The 23,053-nt window shown below is 44.1% G+C and overlaps 1 protein-coding gene across 4 annotated transcripts in view; it reads left to right on the top strand.

Annotated features, from left to right (window-relative positions):
* Window positions 1-8,422, top strand: part of KLHL5 (kelch like family member 5) — a 68,753-nt gene extending 60,331 nt beyond the window's left edge. For all 4 annotated transcript variants that reach the window (XM_058670191.1, XM_058670189.1, XM_058670190.1 and 1 more), the window contains 3 exons: window positions 1,709-1,921; window positions 5,307-5,478; window positions 7,240-8,422. In XM_058670191.1, coding sequence (XP_058526174.1) covers window positions 1,709-1,921; window positions 5,307-5,478; window positions 7,240-7,296 — 442 coding nt within the window. In that variant the 3' untranslated portion in view covers window positions 7,297-8,422. The remainder of the gene's footprint in view (window positions 1-1,708; window positions 1,922-5,306; window positions 5,479-7,239) is intronic.
* The last annotated feature ends 14,631 nt before the right edge of the window (window positions 8,423-23,053 follow it).

Here is a 23,053-nt window from a genome sequence, read left to right as displayed (position 1 = left end):
ATAGTCTGGGTGACACAGTGGCATACTATAATTGTGAAACATATTGTTATAGTATGTATACTTACCCAAATATAAATTTGAGTTTAAATAGTCAAATATTAAATAGTTCAAATATTATTTCTTGAGAAAGATTAAAAATCTTTAAATATTGACAGATTTGTAACTTCAAAATATGTGACCTTTTATAAGCAATTGGTTTACTCTTTAAAAAACAGTATACGGGCCCGGTGGCCTGGCCTAGCGGCTAAAGTCCTCGTCTTGAAAGCTCCGGGATCCCATATGGGCGCCGGTTCTAATCCCGGCAGCTCCACTTCCCATCCAGCTCCCTGCTTGTGGCCTGAGAAAGCAGTTGAGGATGGCCCAAGGCTTTGGGACCCTGCACCCGCGTGGGAGACCCGGAAGAGGTTCCTGGTTCCCGGCATCGGATTGGCGCGCACCAGCCCATTGCGGCTCACTTGGGGAGTGAATCATCGGACGGAAGATCTTCCTCTCTGTCTCTCCTCCTCTCTGTATATCTGACTTTGTAATAAAATAAATAAATCTTTAAAAAAAACAGTATACATAAAAGCTTTCTAATTAAAAAGATTTTGTACTTAGATTATGTTCAAATATTTACATTTGCAAATATTAAGTTCAGACTAGAATATGACTTTAAATTGGTGCAATTCATTGATTTTTAATTAAACTGATCTAGACATTTAAATCATTCATGTATTTATTTTAGACAACATGCTTTCTGCAGAAATTTTCATTAACAAAGGATCATTGTATACCTGTCGTAAACATTTATATGCCATAGTTTCATGCCCTGCCTCCATTTCTCTGTGTCAGTTACCTCCCTGATGCCTGTTGACTATAGAGCTGTGTGTCTTTGCTTTTCCTTGGACCACCCCGATCAAGTCTAAATTTCCACAAGCCCATTTCTTGTAGCTGACTTCTCATTGCATGATGGTGATGACAATGAAGTGAATACATGTAAAGTGACTCACCTGGGAAACTGTTTAGAGAAGATCAGCTTTTTTTCCTTTAAAATATAACCAAATGATATATTAGTTCTTTAAGAACAAAAGAAGAGCTTGGTCTATTTATACCTAATGTTTTAGCTATTCTAAGATCCACATTTTAACGTCTCTGAAACTGCATCTCACACTCAGTGGTGATGTGTGAACCAGATGGCAGCTGTGAGGTGGTTGCCATTGTGTTTGTGTGCCATTATCTTCTTTTTCAGTCAAACTCAGAGTAATACGGGATCTATATATGTGCCATTAATCGTTAACATATCTCCTTATTTATTTATTTGAAAGGTGGGGGGGGGAGGAACAGAGAAAGAGAAAGAGAGAGTCTCCCATCCCTGGTTCACTCCCCATTTGGGTCAGGCTGAACGAGGAAGCCAGTCTGGGTCTTCCAAGTGGACGGCAGAGACCAAGCTACTTGAGCATGGCCTGCTGCCTTCCAGGGTGTGCATAAGCAGGAAGCTGGAACTGGCAGTGCAGTCAGGACAACCCAGGCACTCCTACGTGGCAGTGGGCATCCAGTCAGCGCCTTAATCTATTGCAAGCTATGTGCCCCTTTTATTTTTTGATGGCATATAAATTGGCAGTGCATCTTCTAATTGATGGCAAGTTCAATTCATTGAATCCCCACAGAATAGCCTTTGTCTGAAGCAAAACACTCTTATTTAGCATTTCATTTGGGTTTTTTTTTTCAGACTTTACGCAGTTGGTGGTCGTGATGGAAGTTCTTGTCTCAAATCGGTAGAATGTTTTGATCCTCACACTAATAAATGGACACCGTGTGCACAAATGTCCAAAAGGAGAGGGGGTGTAGGAGTGACCACCTGGAACGGACTACTGTATGCCATCGGAGGACACGACGCTCCCGCATCCAACTTGACTTCCAGGCTCTCAGACTGTGTGGAGAGGTAATTTCCTGTGAAGGAAAACTAGGAACAAATGAAATGTTTACGATTCTGATTCTTCCAGGCAAGCACGTAACATCCACCACACACGAGACCCTTGTCTGGGGCTCTGGATGGCTTTGCTTGGCTGCCGGTTCTTTATTTTCAAGACTGTGAATGTTTCCTTACACTCTTGCCTGGCCTTGAGGGTTCAACCAGTACATCTGTCAGTGGTTCACAGAGAGGGACTCCCTCATAACTGACCTTCTCTTGCTGGTTTGGGAAATCTTCAGCCTCTGTTTTTGACCATTTAACCATAGTTAGCTCAGCAAGGATTTAGTTGAGGTCCTTTGAGCTCCCTGAAGCTAGATAACCACATTTTCCCCCAAATTTGCAAAATTTCCAGCTGTTATTTCATTGACTAGATTTTCTTTGCCTTTTCATTTCTTCTAGAAAGTGCATGAATGTTTGCATGCTTAATGGCATCCCAAGTCTTGAAGCCTCCTTCATATTCATGAATTCTTTAATCTAGGTTATTTCATATGTCCTTTTTTTACATGCTCAATAGGCTGTCGGATGTTACTTTTTAAATTTCAAGTATTTTAGCACCAAGATTTCTAGTTAGTTATTTTTGATGATCTGTATCTATCTCTGCTGAATTTCTCATTCATATCATGAATATCCCTGCCAATATCATTGAATTGTCTGTATTAAATTGTATTTCATTGTTTTCTTAAAATTATTCTTTCAAATTCTCTGTTGGCAGTTTGTTGAGCTCCGTTTCTTGGGGGCCTGTTGCTAGAGTTCTTATGTCCCTTTGGGGCCATCACAGTGACTTGTTTTATTTTTTTAAAGATTTCTTTTTATTGGAAAGGCATATATACTGAGAGAAGGAGACAGAAACATCTTCCACCTGCTGGTTCACTCCCCAAGTGGCCGCAGTGGCCAGAGCTGAGCTGATCCAAAACCAGGAACCAGGAGCTGCTTCTTGGTCTCCCAAGGCTTTGGGGCATCCTTGACTCCTTTCCCAGGCCACAAGCAGGGAACTGGATGGGAAGTGGAGCAGCCAGGAAATGAATCAGCGCTCGTGTGGGATCAATCCCCATCCTGGCACGTGCAAGGAGAGGACTTTAACCACTAGGTTATCATCTAAGCCAGTGGCTTTTTTTCATACTACTTGTGCCTTTCTGCTTGTGTTTGTGCATCTGCTGGGTCAGTTAATTCTAATTTTACCCAGTGGTTTTTGTAGTACAGACGATCTGCTGGTGATATGTCTAGGATGCTGATTGGATGTGCTGTGCTGGCTGTGGCCATGGGTAGGTCCGTTAGTGTAGTGCTGTGTAGCTTCTTTAGCTGTCGTTAGCACAGCTCATGTCTGCAGGTGTCCTCATGACCTATCAGGCCCCAGACTTGAGGGACTGCACCATCAGGCAGGCAGCAGCTCTCTCAGAGCTGGGGCAGGTTCACTGGCATCCACTGGTGGTGAATGGTGCTTTGCTGCAGGTAGGGGGCTCCTAGAGTTGTTGCAGATTGGTTGAGTGTGGAGCCACCAGTGTAGGCCTAGGTAGATGCAGTACAGTATACCTGGAGGCAAGTGGGGTGCTTGTCAGTAATGTGAAAAACATCCAGGTAACTTTACAGGGCCTCCAGGGGCCAACCTGCACTGCAAATTCTGACATGTTGCTTCCTGGAGGCAACAACAATGCAAGCACCTGCTGGTTACACCCTAAGTGGGCTGAGCTTCTCCGAGAACAGGCTCCCCACTGCTCCTTAGGGCCACAGGAGAATGGGCATGGCTGCCCTGATGCTTCCCAGGAACTCAGCAGGTGAGCCACTCTGTTAAAGCAGCTCTGCCCACCTGCTTCCTGGGCTTTGAGACCAATGCACTCAAGGCTGATTGGCTGCTCTCCAAAGCCAGAAGTGCACAGGTGGGGTCACACAGCTACTTCTGGAGCAGCAGGAGGGCAAGAGGGGATGCCCAGCTGGTTTCCGGGGCCTCTGCTAGCCAGGCATGTGCCATGCTGCCGTGCTCTTCCTACAGCTGTAGGTGGGTTACTTCTGGATGGGAACATCAGCTTTGCAGGACCCTAAGCAGGCACAGTCCCCAGATTGCTCTGTGTACCAAGAGTCTAGGGGAGGGTACACCCAGGGTGGCCTGGCTCCTTTCTCCTAGGCAGTGAAGTAGTGTGGTAGCCCAGCGGCTCCCTAAAGTAAGCACAGAGCCTGAGATGTTCCCAGCCTTCTGTAGTAGTAAATGCCCCGGTGTCTGCAGTGTGAGTGGGGACTGCCTGGAATCTCCTATTTATCCAAATTCTGCTAAAGTCTCTCTTGGGTCAGGGTTAAGCTTCAGAGAGAGCACAGGTGTGCTCAGTTTCTTTCTTGAGAAGACCATCCTGTACCTCCTGGCATGGCAGTGTCCAGTCCTGTGTTCACCGCCCTGCAGGGCTTTCGGCTGGCCTGTACTATGAGCTGGGAACAGGGGTGCTGGAGGCAGTGCCATGGCCATCTGGCTCCTGCAGCCCCAGAGGCTCAGTGTAGGGGCCCTGGAGCTCTGTCCAGGACCGGGGTGCAAGGCCTGCACTTCCTTTACTCTCCTGCTCCCAAGTGGGAGACATCTCTCTCCACACTGTTGTGGCTGAGTTGGGCAAGGAGATGCGCCCAACTGTTTCCTCAGGGCCTCTTCAGTGCATTTTATTGTACTAAAACCAAGCACTCTGGGCTCTGGCTTCCTAGCTCTTGTAAAAGCAGATTGGCACATGAATAGTTTTATCCAGATAAGCCTGTCTGGGCTCTGTGGGGGAGATGGTAAGAGATTCTTACTCACCTGCCTTCTTCATACTGTTGTAGGATTTTGAATTTTAAACAGGATTGGGAAGTTCATGGGTAATCATACAGCAGATAAGATTTTTTTCATTTGTCTACCTATATATTTTTTGTACTTTAGTATTAGCACTGGGGAAACTTTTGGGGACTGGCTTACTTGACTAATCATGGTGCTTTCCATTTGCATCCATTTAGTTGAAAGGGGTAAGATTTCATTCTTTTTGGGGGCTGAGTAGTATTCCACGGTGTATGTGTACCACTTTTTTTTTTTTACCCAGCCATCTGTTGATGGGCATCTGGGTTGCTTCCATTTCTTAGCTATATATTGAGCTGCATAGGGAATCTAAAGCCTTCAAGTAGTTCTCAGCAGTCACATGAATGCTTTTTAAGTGATAAACGTCACCAAATGAACCTCTCATACCAGAGGTTAAAATCTTTTAGGAAGATACTAATGTTTCTCTAAAGTTCGCTTTAACATTATATACATAGCAGATAATGGAAGGGTAGATGAGAAGAACAAAACTTATTTACATAAAACATCTGGTGACTAATGTCATCTCTAGTCAGTGCTGACCTTTTCTTTCAGATATGACCCCAAAACGGACATGTGGACTGCGGTGGCCTCGATGAGCATCAGTAGAGACGCGGTGGGGGTCTGCCTCCTCGGCGACAAGCTCTATGCTGTCGGAGGGTACGACGGACAGAGCTACCTGAACACGGTAGAGGCCTACGATCCCCAGACAAATGAGTGGACCCAGGTAGGGCATTTCATTTCTCATCATTACACTCATTCTCTTCGTGTTAAAACAATTTGTCTGATAAAACAAACCCTGTCCACTATCAAATCATCATAAATATGGCAGTCACTTTCTCATTAAATCTGAGAAAACAAGAGGCACCATTAATTTTATAATAGCATTAAAATCCATGGCCCAGCTGGTACCCTAGTGACTAAAGTCCTTGCCTTGCATGCACAGGAATCCCATATGGACGCTGGTTTGTATCCCAGCTGCTCCACTTTCCATCAAGCTCCCTGCTTGAGGCCTAGAAAGGCAGTCAAGGACAGCCCAAATCCTCAGGTCCCTGCAGCCACGTGGGAAATCTGGAGGAGGCTCCTGGCTCCTGGCTTCAGATCAGCTCAGTTCCAGCCATTGTGGCACTTGGGTAGTAAATCAATAGATGGAAGATCTCTGTGTATTTCCTTCTCTCTGTAAATGACTTTCCAATTAAATTAAAATTTTAAATATATATATGTGTGTGTGTGTGTGTGTGTGTGTATAACTAAAATCCAAAATTACCTTTGAGTTGTAGGTTAATATTCCGAACAATCCACTGATTTGCTACCATTTGATAACGAAATGTTCTAGCATCGGAACGGGTCACAGGAGGGGTATAGCAAAGAGGGGAGATTGAGGTAGATACTGAAATCATCATAGAAATCTTCAACAACTAAGCTGTGCATGCGCAGTTAATGCTGGATACTCTAGCCACTGACATTTTGTAGATGATTAGATTTCTGGTCCTAAGCTGATCAAGACAGCAGCCCTGAGCCATATTAAAAAGTGAAAGTGATGACCTAGCCAGCTTATCAAAAACAACTCTATGTCTACTTACGGGAGGATCTAGCTCTTACATGAATGGTCATGTGAGATCTTTGCTTCTATTATCGACAAGAATAGAATCAGGACTTTTGAACTTATACTCTCCAACCCAATATGTGGACATAGAGACATTCAATAGCTGTTTCATTAACACAAGGGTTTATACACACACACGTGCACAAAAATGGTAATTATTGTGAAGGAAACAGCTTTTGAGAATTCCCACTATCATAGAACTTAACTTCTTAAGTAGGTAAGATCTATAAGTAACTAAAATATAAGGCAGTGGTATTAAGTGTCCTATTATACAGGCATTGAGTGATATTGGAAATCAGTGATAAAGCAAAATGGTTGTAGGGAAAGCTTTGGGGAGAAAAAAGTAGCATTCAGATTCAGCCTTAGTGAATTGATCTAATTGAATACCATAATATCCAAAATGTTTCCTTGTTCTGGCTAATGGACAAGGGGACATGTTTGCAGCTCCCACCATAGGGAAAGCTGAGATGGTACCTAGCATTTACTTACTCTGCTGAGAAGTGGGAGGAGGAGGTTTTCAGCCATGCACTCAGCAAAGTGAAGTCACCAGTTGCTGTGCAGTTTGTTGTTGTGAGGGATCTGAGGCAACACAGCTGTTCCAGAGGATGCTTGATCACACTGGATGCTCTCTCCATCTTGGCCACAAACTGCTGTAAGTGTGCATCATTTTGGCCAGAATATGTAGTCTAATTCCTGAGGTATTAAAGAAAGAAAGACAAGTATGCTACATACACCACAGTACTCAGACTTGAAACTTTGATGTGGGGCAGGCACCAGCCTGCATCTCTGCCAACAAGTGGAGACCATTTCTAACTCTCACCAGCTGCTGGAGTAGGAATGGCGTTTTTACTATGATCTGACACATAACTCTTTGTCTTTTAGGTTGCTCCCCTGTGCCTAGGAAGAGCTGGGGCTTGCGTGGTGACCGTAAAATTATGATTCAATGCTCCATTTTCTAAGTGAGGAGATCTTCTTCCTTTGTTAACTTAGTACCTTTTTAGTAAACATGCAGTGCCACATTCCTGGGCACCAAGTGCCTGCTGTCCAAGTGAAGATGTTAAGACAAGGTTGGAAGGAGTGCACGGACCACAACTAAATGTCTTCCTTTCTCAGTAAATCAAAGCCACAGCTGGTGGATCTTGAACATATGTTCCTGATATAAAATATGAGGACCATTCTTCTGCTCCAGAACTTAACCCTGTGCTAACTGGGAGTTGTTTGTTCATAATCAAGTGCATTTTACTCACATAGCCAGATTCTTTTTATTATAGTGCAGATATACCAGGTAAAACTTCTAAGAGATCACTTTGTAAGTTTATCATCCATGAATCACAGCAATTGGTTTGTTTAACCCACAACCACCATTTTAATGACACACTAAAGATTAAACTGTTTTTGTTTTGGAAAGGTACATTGTATATGCTTTGGTTATGGAATGCATTTATAAAATTCTTAGTCCAGTGAATCAGGTATAACGTAAAAAGTAAAAAAGCATGACCAAAAACATCACATGGTGTTTGGGATCAATCTAAATATTCATTCCTTTACATACGGATGCACCAAGAACTATTTATTCTTAAATTAAAAAATGATATTTCACATTAAATATATGCAAACTTATGTAGAGAAAATGTTAGGTACCTTTTAATGTTCTTTTACCTAATTACTATTTAATTATATGAATTTGTTTTCTGTCATAAAGAAAGTTTTGATTTTGTCTTTTGATATTGAAAAAATTATCGGGCTATTCTTACGTTCTTTATTCTGTCATCGCCTACTGTGCCTCATTTAGGTGTGGCCATGGTCAGTAATCCATTGTGCTTCCTTGTAATCAAACTGTTTTGAGGGGAATGGACTAACAATGTTTAAAAAAAATCAGTTGAAAATGTTTGTTATCCATAATTTTGTACATTTGTAAACTCTTAATTGCTTATGTGAATGTTAATACTCTTTGTGAGTTGTGTACAAAAAATGCACTGGGCAGTAACATTTTGTGATAAATCCTGTAAGGTATGAGTCACTAACTTATATCTTAAAGAATACAATCTAAATTCCCATCTTTTAATGTTGTGGTAGTGTGGTTTATATATTATAGAGACAGGATAGTCTTTATTTTACATACTTCAAAACTGAAAATTCTAAAAAGTTGATTTTTGAATGTACATGAGATGTTTCTGCATTAGTTAGTGGTTTCTAACTAAAAAGACAAATCCTGCTGCCATTTTACTGATGTGCTCCCTAAGAAAAGAATGGTGACAGTGATTTGTCATATTCCATATATTCCTCATTAGGCATTCAGTTATTTTCCTAACAAGAGAGCAGGAGTAGAATGTATGTATTTGTGAGAAAACAAAGATAAAGAAGTGTGTAAGAAAGCAAGTTTCCTTAGTGGAAACTGCAGTGTGTCATCCCCTCCTTGAAGGCCCACAGTGGAGATGTACTCCTGTGAAAATCTAGAACGGCTTTTCTTTTTCAACAACCTTGCTTTCCTCTGCAGGATTTTCTACTCGGATAAGGGCCTGTGTCGGGCCACAGCTGGACCTGCTTTCCTGGAATCTTGTAAGCTTCCTTCACCGTAACAGATCCCTGAGAGGAGCTCCCAGCTGGGAAGGGCCGTAGTCCAAGAGCAGGTGTCCCAGGGGTCTGGCATCTAATGAGGGTGGGGGCAGTCCGTATGAACTGCAGGGAGAGTAGCAGCACAGTCAGGCAAGAACCACGGTAGTGTGGTTTCCTAGAGCTGGCTTGGTTTGCCCATGGGGCTCAACTGTGGCAACCTGATACAATCCAGTCACTTCCCAAGAAGCCTGACTTCAGACATCACAACTGCATTCAGTTTCTCTGCCTTCCACACATTAGCCTAGGACTTTGGGTTTCAACATCTGCAGGAGTTAGGGAGGCATTATTAAAAAGACCCACTTATGTTTTAAGTGATGGGCATTCGCCAAGACTTTGATTCCTTTCCTAGTCCAGGTTGCTGTAAATCTGAAGAAAAATGTGGTGCTTCTCTTTGCCATCTGCATTCCTGCCTTCACTTTACTATTGGATTGTCCACCAAGATGTCCAGATGATATGTTAACCCCAGCTAATGGCCGCTTATAAGAAAGAATATTTGTTCATTACTCAATGCTTATTATGAACCAGGAACCAAGGTAGGAGTTTTTTTTTTTCTTGGATGCATCATTGCACTGAATTCTCACAACCACCTTATAGGATGTGTTCTGTTCATGGTTGCTCATTTGTGGTACAAACTCTGGCATATAGAGGGGTGGAGTGCAAGGTTCTATCCAGCAAGGTGGTGGTGGGGCAGGGAAGCACGTGCAGGCAGGCTGACTCAGGCTCTACACTCAATACTGCCAACTCTTGTTAGGCAAGAAAAAGGCAGCATTTTATGTGAGGAATCATAGTTTTGTAAAAAGAAGATGAGACGGTTGATGTGTTAAATGCAACAATTGCTAGCAGTCATGCCATCAAAAGTTTGGTTCCTTAGTATTTGGAGGAAAATCGTTTAAGTCTCTTATGGAATTTTATACACATTTCACTTTAGAAAACTAAATGCAATAAAATATGCCATGCAGTTCCAGTTTTATAAATATTAAATTGCCTAGTGTTTGATAGCTAAATAAATTTATTCATCAAAACTAAGACATTGGTTAATATAGGTGTACAAAACACAAATAACAAAACCAACTTGAGAAGAAATGAAATGTGAACAAGCCTATAATAAGAGATTGGATTAGTAATCAAAAACATCATAACAAGGAAATCTAGGACAAGATGGATCAACTAAATTCTGTCACATAGAGAACTGATACCAACCCTTCTCATATGCTTCCAGAATAGAAGACAACTTTATAACTCATTCTTAAGGTCAGAATTATCTTGATAGCAAAGCCAGAAAGAAAACTATAGGCCAATATCCATTATAAATTCAGCTGTAGAAAACACAACAAAATACCAGCAGGAAAAATCCAACAGCATATTAAAATAATCATTACTATACAGCATGAATAAGTTAAATGTATCACAGGAATACAGATGGTTCAACATACAAAATCAATGCAATAAATAACATCAGCAGAATGAATGAAAGAAACAACATGATCATCTCACTTGATAAGAAAAATTGTCACAAAATCCAACCAAAAAGTTCTAGCCAAACCAGTCAGGCTAAGGGGTGGGAGGAGAATGAGAAAGAATCCCGATTAGAAATAAAGGAGACATCTCCATCTGCATACAACATGAACCTATTAAGAATTCTAAATAATCCTGAGGCTGGCACAACGATGTACTGAACTAAGCCTCCACCTGCAGCACCAGCATCCCATATGGACACCTGTTTGTGTCCCAACTGCTCCACTTCTGATCCAGTTCCCTGCTATTCTGCCCAGGAAGGCAGCAGAGGATGGCCCAAGTCCTTGTGCCCCTGCACCCATGTGGGATATGCAGACAAAGTTCCAGGCTCCTGGCTTTGGATTGGCCCAGCTCTGGCTATTGTGGCCATTTAGGTAATGATGGAAAATCTCTCTGCTATAAACAAATACATAAACCTTTAAAAAAAATTCAGCCACATTTCAGAATGTAAAATCAGCACACAAAGCTTTATTTCTACATACCAGCAATGAAAAATGTGAGAAACAAATTAAGAAAATCTGTGCCTGGCTCAGTAGCCTAGTGGATAAGGTGCTCACCTTGCATGCTCTGGGATCCCATATGGGCACTGGTTCTAATCCCAGCAGCCCCACTTCCCTTCCAGCTCCCTGCTTGTGGCCTGGAAAAGCAGTAGAGGACAGCCCAAAGCTTTGGGACCCTGTACCCGTGCGGGAGATCCAGAAGAGGCTCCTGCTACAGGCTTCAGATTGGCTCAGCTCTGGCTGTTGCAGAGCTCTGAATCTGCCTTTCCAATAAAAATAATCTTTTAAAAAAATTTTAAAAAGAAATTAAGAAAATTCAATTTACATGAAAAAATTCTTAGGAATACATTTAACCAAGGAGATACTTAAAAATACAAAAATTGTTGGGAGAAATTCAAGAACACCTAAAGAAATGGATGATCATATGTTCAAATGCTGGCATATTTACGGTTAAGATGACATTAATCAACCCAACAGCTTTTATTTGAAAAATTGGAAAGTTTTAATTCTTAAATTCACATGGAATCGCAAAGAACCCCAAAGTGCCAAAACAGTCTTGAACATGAACAAAGTTGGAACCCTAACACTTTCCAGTTTCAACAAAAACTACACTAAGTAAGGTGTAAAAGTAAGCATGTTGACAAAATATCATAAAGAATAGAAATAAGCCATGGCCAACTAATTTTCAACAAGGAAACCAAGACCATTTAATGAAGCAAGAATTGTGTCTTCAACCAGTGGCACTAAGACAACTGGATAAGAATGGAACTGGACCCTGACTTTATTCCATATACACAAAGCAGTTCGGAGGAAACCACAGATAATTGAAAGAGCTAAAACCATGAAACTAAGGATAAAATAGCCATGCATCTTCATGACCTTAAAACTGGCAACTATCTCTTAGATATGACACCAAAAACACGAGCAACAAAAGGAAAAGTAGAGAAATCAGACTTCACCAAAATTAAAGGCATTAGGTCATTAAAAAGACATGATGAACAAAGCAAAAATGCAGCTGTAAGCTCTTCATCACTGTAATGAAATGCCTGAGAATATAACTTAGGGAAGGAAAAATGTTTAGCTAGTTTTGGAGGGTGAAGTTCAAGACTGGGCAGCTCCATTGGTCTGGCATCCAATGAGGGTAATGGATCGCAATGGTAGATCTCGCATAAAGGAAAAAGCACATGGCAAGCTAGGAAGCAAAGAGGCTGGTCCCAACTCCAGGACTGGTAACAGTTCTCTTTAGAGAATTACTTTCTGAACAAACACCCCCAATGACCTAAAGAGCTCCCATTAGACCCATCTCCAAACATCAGGTTTGGACTCAGCCTGTACCATGAACTACAAGAATTAAGTTCCTCCATGATTTCAAAAGCCAAGTCATATCACAGCAAAACTACAAAATGAAAAAAACATAAATCTTATATTTGCTAAGGGCTGGTATGCAGCATACATAAGAACCTACTGTCTTCTGAGCTGGTGCAGTAGCCTAGTGGCTACAGTGCTTGCCTTGCATGGACAGGGATCCCATATGAGTGCTGGTTTGTGTCCTGGCTGCCCCACTTCCCTTCCGGCTCCATGCTTGTGACCTGGAAGAGCAATCAAGGACAGCCCAAAGCCTTGGGGCCCTGCACCCATGTGGGAGACCTGGAAGAAGCTCTTGGCTTTGGAACAGCTCAGCTCTGGCCAGGCCATTGTGGTCATTTGCGGAGTGAACCAGCAGACAGAAGATCTTTCTCTCTGTCCTTATCTCTGTAAAATCTGACTTTCTAATAAAAATAGATAAATCTTTTTTTAAGATTTATTTATTTTTTTATTACAAAGTCAGATATAACAGAGAGGAAGATCTTCCATCCGATGATTCACTCCGAAATGAGCGCAGCAGCTGGTACTGCGCCGATCCAAAGCCAGGAGCCAGGAACCTCTTCCGGGTCTCCCATGTGGGTGCAGGGTCCAAAGCTTTGGGCTGTCCTCAACTGCTTTCCCAGGCCACAAGCAGGGAGCTGGATGGGAAGTGGAGTTGCTGGGATTAGAACCGGTGCCCATATGGGATCCCAGTGCGTTCAAGGCCAGGACTTTAGCTGCTAGGCCACGCCGCCGGGTCCGATAAATCTTTTTTTTTCAAAATAACTCTATCTTCAATAATGAAGTCAGCTGTATTTCAAAGTGGGTAAAAAACTTACAGAGCTGTGTCTCCAGTGCAGAGATGCAAATGACCCAGAGTGCACGGAAAGATGACATCAGTCATGCAAAACAGGGGTAACCAATGTGAAACACCACATCACACCCACCAGAATGAGGATAGTTTAACGCAAAGTCTAGGTCAGAGAGGATGTAAAGAAACTGGTGCCTTCATTTCTTGGTCTGGGAATGTAAAATGGTGCACCTGCTATATAAAACCATTTGGCAATACCTCAGTAACTGAAACACAGAATGCCATATGGCCAGCAATTCTACTGATTATACATTGAAGCTGAAAATCCGTATTACATTAAAAAAATTCACATGAATATTCAGAGCAGCATTCGTCACAATAGCCAAAAGCAAAACCCACACAAATGTCCATCAGCTGATGAACAAGATAACCAGAGTACAGTATAGAATAAAAGGGGACTTATTAGGCCATCAAGAGAATGACGCACCGGCACATTCTATGGCATCCATGAGCCTTGAACACTACACGTTGAGAGAAACCAAACACAATTATTGTGTGACCTCACTTATATGAAATATAAAAGATCGGCAAATGCACAGAGACCAGAAGCAGATAAAAGGTTGTTCAAGGCCGAGAGGAAGGGGGGATAGGAAGTGAGTGTCCCTCCTTTGAGTGATAATGGTGTTCTGGAACTAGGTATTAGTGATGACTGCACCACGTGACAAAGCCACTCAGTGTCACTAACAATGAATTCTAGATATATTTTATCACGATTTTTAAAAAGTTGTGTTATATACATTATAAATAATCTAAAAGTTGTAACACAAAGGCATGATTCACTTAATGGTTAGGATGACTGGCTGTATCCTGTATTACAGTACCTAGGTTTGATTCCAGCTTCCTGCCAGTTTCAAACCCTAGGGACAGCAGTGGTGTCTCCTGCAGTCGCAGTCGGGCCCGTCACCCGTGTGGGAGACCTGCCGTGAGGACTCCCTGCTCCCAGCTTTGCTGCAGCCCCGCCCCAGCTCTTGGTGGGCACCTGGGGAATGAACCCGTGAGTGGGAGCTCGCTCACCTGTGTGTCACTGCTTCTCAATAAATAAATAAATGTCCTGTGTCACAAGGATAAAAACTGGATTTCTGTGCATCCCAAGAGAATTCTGCAGTGTCATTTGCTAATGCATGGATTTGTTTAGAATCTCACTGCAAGGCTCTGCAGAATCCAAGTGTAAGAGTGAGAGACAAGCAACAAACATCAGGGGGCAGCTGGATTGGGAGTAGCCCACCCCACCCCCAGTGCCTGGCACAGGACAGGCATTCCACAAGTGTTTGCCCCAAGGTGAGATAGATAGCTCTTCATAAACTCTACATAAAAAATATTTGGAATTGTTAATAGTACCTTAACTGACTCAGAAACAAACATTCAAGAAAATGACATGTCCAGATGATGCATTCTCATGGATAGTTTTATAATACCTCACTTTTTTTAACTAGAGGAGAAAAAGTCAAATAACAAAAAATGAATGCCCTGCTTCAATATCACCATCCTCCTGGGTCTCGGGAGCCATCTGTCAATGCATGAGAATACGGTAAGTCCTCCCTCACTGCCTCTGTCCTCACCCCAGGGGGATAGGAGAGGATGTGTATGTATTTTATGATTTCTGGGTCTGGACAACCCAGTGATACCTTGTGATGGTCTTAAGTCCTCCTTGGCAGAGGTCCTAACATCATGGCTACATTTTATAGCCACCCTGTTTCCCCCTGAGGCCAGGCTGATCATCTCTTTGGGGCTAATAAAGGGAATCAGAGAAAGCCAAGCCAGGGAAAGGTGACAAAGGGGTGCCCTGGACTCTTGCCCAGCCTATTGCTGGTTCCATCTGATTATGCTTTCTGAACAAGAAATACTTGTGTCTATTGAGGGATTTGTAGATAGTTTTATAATAGGATTATGCAGTTAAAAACTACTAACAGGTTGAGCAGGCATGTGACATCTCTAACCACTGATTACAGCTGCAAGAGTTTAAACACACATGATTGCTTAATAATTATTTTTAAAGCTGAATTCTCAAAAAAGGTCTACAGTCATTTTTGAAGACAGTAAAAAACAAATCTACTTGACATTAAGAATGCAACTAAATCTGCAAAGTAGTTTTCTTTAGAGTTGCTCATTTGTATAGATCTGTCTGTTTTGCATGCCAAACCGGCAGTGCAAAAAAGACACGGTGGCAGCAGGTAGGCGATTTTGCAGGGAGAATGCGGTCCTTACTTCATGGCTGCTAGAGCAGCAAGGTTAGACAGAAGCTGTCCGTCAAAGAGCTGCCTGGGCAGCGACAAGAATAGCTGTGCCACGGGAGCACTTCAGAGACTGCACAGGATAACAAAGTTGGGCAAAAGCTGACCTACTTACTGTCTGAGTCAGTGTGAGCGACTCCGAAGCCAGGCTGCTGAGAAGGACCGGTGGGGGGTGCAGTGGGGAGGCACACCACAAAGACAAAAAGGATCCCTTCAGCCACAGCAGAACAGGAGGGAGATGAGCTTGTACACCGCCGGGCCCATGGGCCGGGGAGATGAGGAGGTAGTGGCAGTTCCCTAGGGCACACCCTGGGGCGTAGTGCACAGTCCCAGCAGTGCCTGGCACTTTATCTACTGTGACACTTTGACGCAGTAAGCCGCCACTAATTACACGTGAATTAGTCTTGGCATCTGAGGGGGAAGCACCATGGGTGAGGAGGGTGTGGTGTCTGAAGCAGAACAAAACTCACTCCTGGGCCTAGCGCCGTGGCCTAGCACCTGAAGTCCTCGCCTTGAAAGCCCCGGGATCCCATGTGGGTACCGGTTCTAATCCTGGTAGCTCCGCTTCCCATCCAGCTCCCTGCTTGAGGCCTGGGAAAGCAGTTGAGGATGGCCCAAAGCCTTGGGACTCTGCACCCTTTGTGGGAGACCTGGAAGAAGTTCCTGGCTCCTGGCTTCGGATCGGCACAGCACTGGCCCGTTGCGGCTCACTTGGGGAGTGAATCATCGGACGGAAGATCTTCCTCTCTGTCTCTCCTCTCTGTATATCTGCCTTTCCAATAAAAATCAAATGAATATTTTAAAAAAAAATACTCACTCCTGAGGTTTCCAGGGTCACTGGTAAAGGTGGGGGTGCAGGAAGAATGTTGACATGCAATGTGTCAGGAAGGATGTGAGAGTTGCCAATCACATGTCATATAACTTACTTTCATTGTTAAGTAAATGTGTCATTTCTTGTTTCAAATTAAGGATGCCAATCATCTCTTCTACTGAACATGACTCCAAAAATATGGAGACACTGCAGGTGGGCTTAACCATCGCCTCCCAGCAACGCCACCTGCAGGCAAGTCTGTGTTATTGGCCCAGTTCACTGGCACTGACTTTCACATCTTAGCTAAATGGATCAATTGTGGTAAAATACACTAAGTAGCTTATTTCCTCTGCTCCCAGGAATAAGAGGGGCCTCATAAGGTTCTTGGGGGGGAAACAATTTAAAAAACAACATGAAGGATCTGACACAGTAGCCTATCAGCTAAAGTCCTCGCCTTGCACATGCCAGGATCCCATATGGGCACTAACTCTAATCCTGGCAGCCCCGCTTTCCATCCAGCTCCCTGCTTGTGGCCTGGGAAAGCAGTTGAGGACGGCCCAAAGCCAGACCCTGTTACACAACTTCTAGAAAGTCACTGCACCCGCTTCCACAACCTGATTGCTGGGGTCCTTTCTTACTATGAGCTCAGTTCATCAATGATGACACTTTATCAGCCCCAGTGGGAACCCAGCCCACTGCCTGACCAGTTTGTGCACTAACTTTCATCATGGTGTCATGACAGAGTCTCCCCATTCCAGCTGGGAATGTCAATACTGCACTGAGCCCAGGTGATTCCTGTGCACTGTAAATAAGCAGCCACAATGTGGCCTCCTCCCACATGCTGGCTTCTGCCCCCCTCTGACCTGACTTCGCAGCTCCTGCAAATCAAAGCCCTGAGGTTACTCCAGCAGCTAACTTCAAGCACTCTGAAGCACTTTTAGAAGAGCCACTTACTCAATTGTGAGGTTACAAATCAGTCTGACCTGCTCAAGTTCCCTGAGGACTACAACTAGCTACTCTCTTAGTTTCACGAAGCATAAGCAAGATGTGCAATTGTCTTGAAACAATATACCCTTTAGGTAATGTTTCCAGTTATGTGGAATTTTTCCCAAACTACATCCAATCAGTGAGGCTGAAAAATAATAAAATAATAATGAATGAAATAATTTTTAAAATGGCTGTGGGGACCCAGCGCAATACCCTAGTGGCTAAAGTTCTCGCCTTGAACGCACCGGGATCCCATATGGGCGCTGGTTCTAATCCTGGCGGCCCTGCTTCCCATCCAGCTCCCTGCTTGTGGCCTGGGAAAGCAGTCGAAGACAACCCAAAGCCTTGGGACCCTGCACCTGTGTGGGAGACCTGGATGAAGAAACCTGGCTCCTGGCTTCAGATCAGCTCGGCTCTGGCCATTGAGGCTGCTTAGGGAATGAATCAATGGACAGAAGATCTTCCTCTCTGTATATCTGACTTTGCAATAAAAATAAATTTAAAAAATTTAAAAAATGGCTGTGGAAGAAATGGAATGTTTTTCTCCCATGTTGCCATAGTCTAAAATGCAGAGTAACTTTTAAAGAACATGCAAGTTTCTGTTGCTGAAGGGTATGACACAGATTAGTCATTAAGGCATCCTACTTAAAGCAACCGGTGATTCCCAACAGAAGAAAAATGCTTTCTTTAAAGCATTGAAGAATGCACAAAATATCAGGAGGCCGAGGCCTAAAACTGAAAGGAAAGGAGAAACATAGGATGAAGAGCAAAGCACTACCACTTTCTTGGTCAGAAGACACCTTGTTAATCTTTCATGGCGTACAGCCGAGATGTGACATCCTAGGACAAACCCCAGATGGAGAGGGCCTGACTCTCTACAGCTGGGACTCTCAGTGCTGCACTTGCCAGGGTAAGCACGGGTGTGGGCCTCTGGTGCATGGCTGAAGATGCCACGGACGTGGGATGCCCATTATCCCATATCAAAAAGCTGGGTTCAAGTTCCAGTTCCACTTCTTATTTGGTTTCCTGCCAAAGCATAACCAAGAAGAATCGATTAGTGTGCTGGGCTCCTGCTCTCAGCTCGTCCCAGCCCTGGCTGTTGTAGGTGCTTGAGCAGTGAGTCAGCAATGGAAGAGCCTCTGTCTTTCAACCAAGTAAAAATAAACAAATTTAAATATTTTTCAAATGGGTTGAGAAGAAGCCAAAAGAGCACCTTCCTTATTCCCCACGATGAAACTAAAAACTAATAAAAATAACATAAAATAAAAGTCTCAGGATGCCAAAGAGGTGACCACATGGTACAAGGAAGATCTCTATAAAGTTGTCCCCCAAGGGTTGGCATTGTGGCACAGATTAAGTCCTGTTTAGGATGCTGGCATCTCACTCCAGAGCATCGGCTTCTCATCCAGCTCCCCAGGGCTGCCAAAACAGGAACTGATGGTCCAGCTGCTTGAGACCATCTGCCACCCATATAGAGTTCCTGAGTTTGGGGTTTGGTCTGGCCCAGCCCTGGCTATGTGCACTTTGGAAATGAACCAGCAGATGGGAATTTCTGTCTACTTAAAACAATAAGCACATAAGTAAATAATTTTTAAAAGTGTATCTCATAAGATAGTGGAATGGTGATTACTGGGGTCAGGGAAGGGGAAGAGATATTGATCAAAAGATATAGGCTATGTCATTGCAGTTAGATAGGAGAATGATTTTCTTTAAATCTAGAATTGACTGGGGCATGTGGGTAGGGAAAGATGCCAGGTTAGCAGGGAGGGAAACTGGGAATGACTACTAATGGTTATGGAGTTTCCAGATCGGCTGTGGCGATGGAGGCACACACCTATAAATGTACTAAAAACCACCGGATTGTACACTTTGAATGTGTAAATTGTGGGTTATGTGAATTATACTTTAAAAAAACCCTGTTTTTTTTTTTTTTAAAAAAAACAGCATATTGCAAAAAAGACAGTTAATAAACATGAGTAGAACTTCTAATAGCAAGAAGGTAACTGAACACAGAGAGCCTGGGAGTACATGACTGAGAAGTAAAGCTTTGAACTCCAGGGATCAGGGGCCACCCCATCTCTGAGGAAGTCTTCCTTGGGCCTCAGGGCAATCAGGAGACTCTTAACTGCTGAGGCATCTCCATGAAATTTAATTCAAAGTTTGTGTTCCATGAAACTCGGTCATTTTTAAACTTCAGTGTGGGGAGGCTGACCCAGCCTGATCTTGTGGCAGACACCGTGCTAAGCATTTCACACCCAGGCTAATTCACTTCATCTTTACAACTGCCCTATAAGGCAGACACAACCATGGCCACTCAATGATGTAGAATCTAGCTGGGATCTCTACAATCCAAGATACTTCAAAAAAAATTTTTGTATGATTGTAGCATGGAGGTGCACCCTGACTGCCCAGAGTGGCACAGTGACAGATGTCCTTGTCACATCTGTGCTATATATGCAGGTCCTACTTTCAGTGGGTAAAACCAGGCTTGGGAATTCTGCTGATTACATGCAATAATAGCCATCCACACAGAGATCCTTAGCAAGTGCCTGAGGGAGGCCATGCGAGCAAGGAAGGCAGATTTAATGATGTGAGTGCAAAGAAGGACCACTGCTGTCAGTAGTGCAGAGCAGAGATGCTGAACTGATATTGGAGGAGGCAGCATTAGTTGGAAGTCATAAATCCATTACTAGAAGTTGCATATAACTTAAGAGCGGCCAAAGCTTCAAAATTCTAGGAAGAATGAATAGATGAGGAAGACGATTCTGATGCTAAGATGCATCGTTGAGGGACCAATCGGGAGACAGAGCCACCAAGCAATCTGAACAGGGAAAATTTAATGTAATCATCTGTGGGGCCAGGACGGGGTCCAACAGGCTGACTGATCCTTCGCCTGCAGCACTGGCATCCCATAGGGTGCCGGTTTGTGTCCTGGCTGCTCCACTGTCCATCTAGCTCCCTGTATATGGCCTGGGAAAGCAGCAGAGGATGGCTCAAGTCCTTGGACCCCTGTTTGCATGTGGGAAACCTAGAAGCAACTCCTCACTTATGGCTTCAGTTCAGCTCGGCTCTGGCAACTAGCCATCTGGGGAATGAGTCAGCAGATGGAAGATCTCTCTGTGTCTCTCCTTATCTCACTGTAAAATCTGCCTCTTCAGTAAAATAAATAAATAGGTTGGTTTTTTTTAAATCACTTGCTATGACTCATAAGTGCTGGTTAACCAGGGTTTAACTGTTGACTCTGCCATGCTTGAGCCACTAAGCAGAGTGGGTACTGTTTAGGGGATGCTGACAGAGATCACCAATGAGATAGAGATCAAGATTTTACGAAGCACGGAAAGCAGTGTGAGTGGCCCATGTGGGTCAACTCCTCTAAGTTCTTGATTCCCACAAGAACAACGCAGAGAATTCCAGGCAGGGAGTTCACTGGGCGTAGGGAGTTTACTGGGTGTAGGGAATCCACTGCATTAATATACTAAATGCAAAATAATTCTGCTCTTTGTCCTCATGACCTCCCCCTGCAATCACAGCCCAGAGAGGCCGGCCAGGGGCCAGCAGTGGCCAGGAATGAGGAAAAATGGGGTAGTCTGCTTCTGCTCTTCCTCCCGCCATGTCTCCAGCACCCTCTACTGATGAAACTGTGCATGATGCCAATTGACCACGGAGTAAAGAGACCATATCCATGTCCACAGAGCAGGAAACGAAGATTGGATGTAGGGGTAAGATGCAATAAATTGAAAAGTACATACGCAGGACACGTCAAAAAATTTGTGGAAAATGTAAATTATTATTTGAACTCTTTGAGATTGTATTTGGAAAACAGAAATGAAGATAAAGACAATATTTTTTTTTAAGATTTTATTATTATTGGAAAGCCGGATATACAGAGAGGAGGAGAGACAGAGAGAAAGATCTTCCATCCGATGTTTCACTCCCCAAGTGAGCCACAACGGGCCGATACGCGCCAATCCGATGCCGGGACCAGGAACCTCTTCCGGGTCTCCCACGCGGGTGCAGGGTCCCAAAGCTTTGGGCCGTCCTCAACTGCTTTCCCAGGCCATAAGCAGGGAGCTGGATGGGAAGTGGAGCTGCCGGGATTAGAACCGGCGCCCATATGGGATCCCGGGGCTTTCAAGGCGAGGACTTTAGCCGCTAGGCCACACCACCGGGCCCGATGAAGACAATATTCTATTGCCACGTTCATTCCCCCAAATGTTTCCAACTGCCGTCACTGAAGCAGGTCAAAGCCAAGGGACCAGAACTCATCCTGGGTCTCGCAGGAGGATGGTAAGGACCCGTGCACCTGAGCCATCACCTTCTGTTTCCCAAGGTGCACATGAGCAGGACGCTGGAAGCAACAGCAGAGCCAGGACTCAAACCCAGGCACCCCCATGTGGATGCCTGTGTCCCCAGGAGCCCTTTAACTGCTGCCCAAATGCCTGCCCCAACATGATCTTTTAATTTACTTTTCTATGCACTTTTTGAAGTACCCTTTTAATGATCAACAGTAGCAGGCATAGGTGAATGAAAAAAGGATCTGAAAATAGAAGCAGGGAAACTTAATCCCCAGCTTAATGTGTGTGTGTGTGTGTGTGTGTGTGTGTGTGTGTGTGTTTCCCAGCATGTCCTGGGAACTAAATTACAAAACTAAACAAAGCGGCTCCTACCTGTCCTGGGGTCTTTAAGGAGCTCACAGCAGGCAGGACACAGACACTAACTGCAAAGACCCGTCTAAAGCAGTCCCCTGCAACCATGAACTCCCTTACTACAAAATGGGGGAAAGAACAGTAACATAGAAACAGGGAATGCCTTAGAAGAAAATAAGTTCTAAATGAACTAGGTTCTGAGGCATCAGGAGAATTCAAAGGAAGAAGTATGATACATAAAATAAGAAAAATTAGATTTCCTTCAGTCAGCACATCCCAAATAGTATGTTAAAATTTATATGCGGCCAGCATCATGGAATAGGGAGTAAAGCTATCACGATGCTGGCATCACGTATGGGTACCAGGTCATGTCTCAGCTGCTCCACTTCCAATCCAATGCCCTGCCAATGGCTGGGAAAGCAGCGGAAGATGGCTGTGGCACTTGAACTCATGCCAGACATGTGGGAGACTTGGGTGGAACTCCTGGCTCTTGGCTGGGCAGCCAAGGGGCTACCTTATAACCCTTCCCAACATCTCAGCAGAATCCAAAAATCTCTGAACTGTACTCTGGCTCCTGGGGCCAGGCTGGTGAAGTCCAATGCTGGAAAAATCTAGGAGTCCCCTTCCATTGGCCAGTTTCTGCAGGGTCTTGGGACCTGCCCTGGTGCAAAGTGGAGGCCTGTGGCTGCAGGTGCCTGCATCCCAGCTCGCATCACCTGTGGCTGGTAGCGACAACCTTCATCTGTGAGTCCACCTCAGCAGCAGAGAGCCATAGCCGTGTGGACTCTGGTCCCTGTACTACAGTGGTCTTGGCAGGCTGTGGGTTAGCACTGCAAAAGTGCCGGCGACAAAACTAGGCCTTCTGCAGCCACATGAAGTTTGTAGGAATGTAATTTTTGTTGGAAAGTCAGATATACAGAGAGGAGAAAAGACAGAGAAAATCGTCCACCCATTGATTCACTCCCCAAACAGCCATACTGGCTGGAGCTGCTCTGATCTGAAGCCAAGAGCCAGGAGCCTCTCCCTGGTCTGCCTGCAGGTGCAGGGTCCCAAGGCTTTGGGTCATCCTTGATTGCTTTTCCAGACAACAATCAGGGAGCTGGATGGGAAGCGAGGCCACCGGGATTAGAACCAGCACCCACATGGGACCCCAGTGCCTGCAAGGTGAGGACTTT

The sequence above is a fragment of the Ochotona princeps genome, chromosome 11, assembly GCF_030435755.1.
Source record: "Ochotona princeps isolate mOchPri1 chromosome 11, mOchPri1.hap1, whole genome shotgun sequence".
Lineage (NCBI taxonomy): Eukaryota > Metazoa > Chordata > Mammalia > Lagomorpha > Ochotonidae > Ochotona > Ochotona princeps.
Note: the sequence above shows the minus strand (reverse complement) of the source record. Positions and strands in the feature narration are given on the sequence as shown.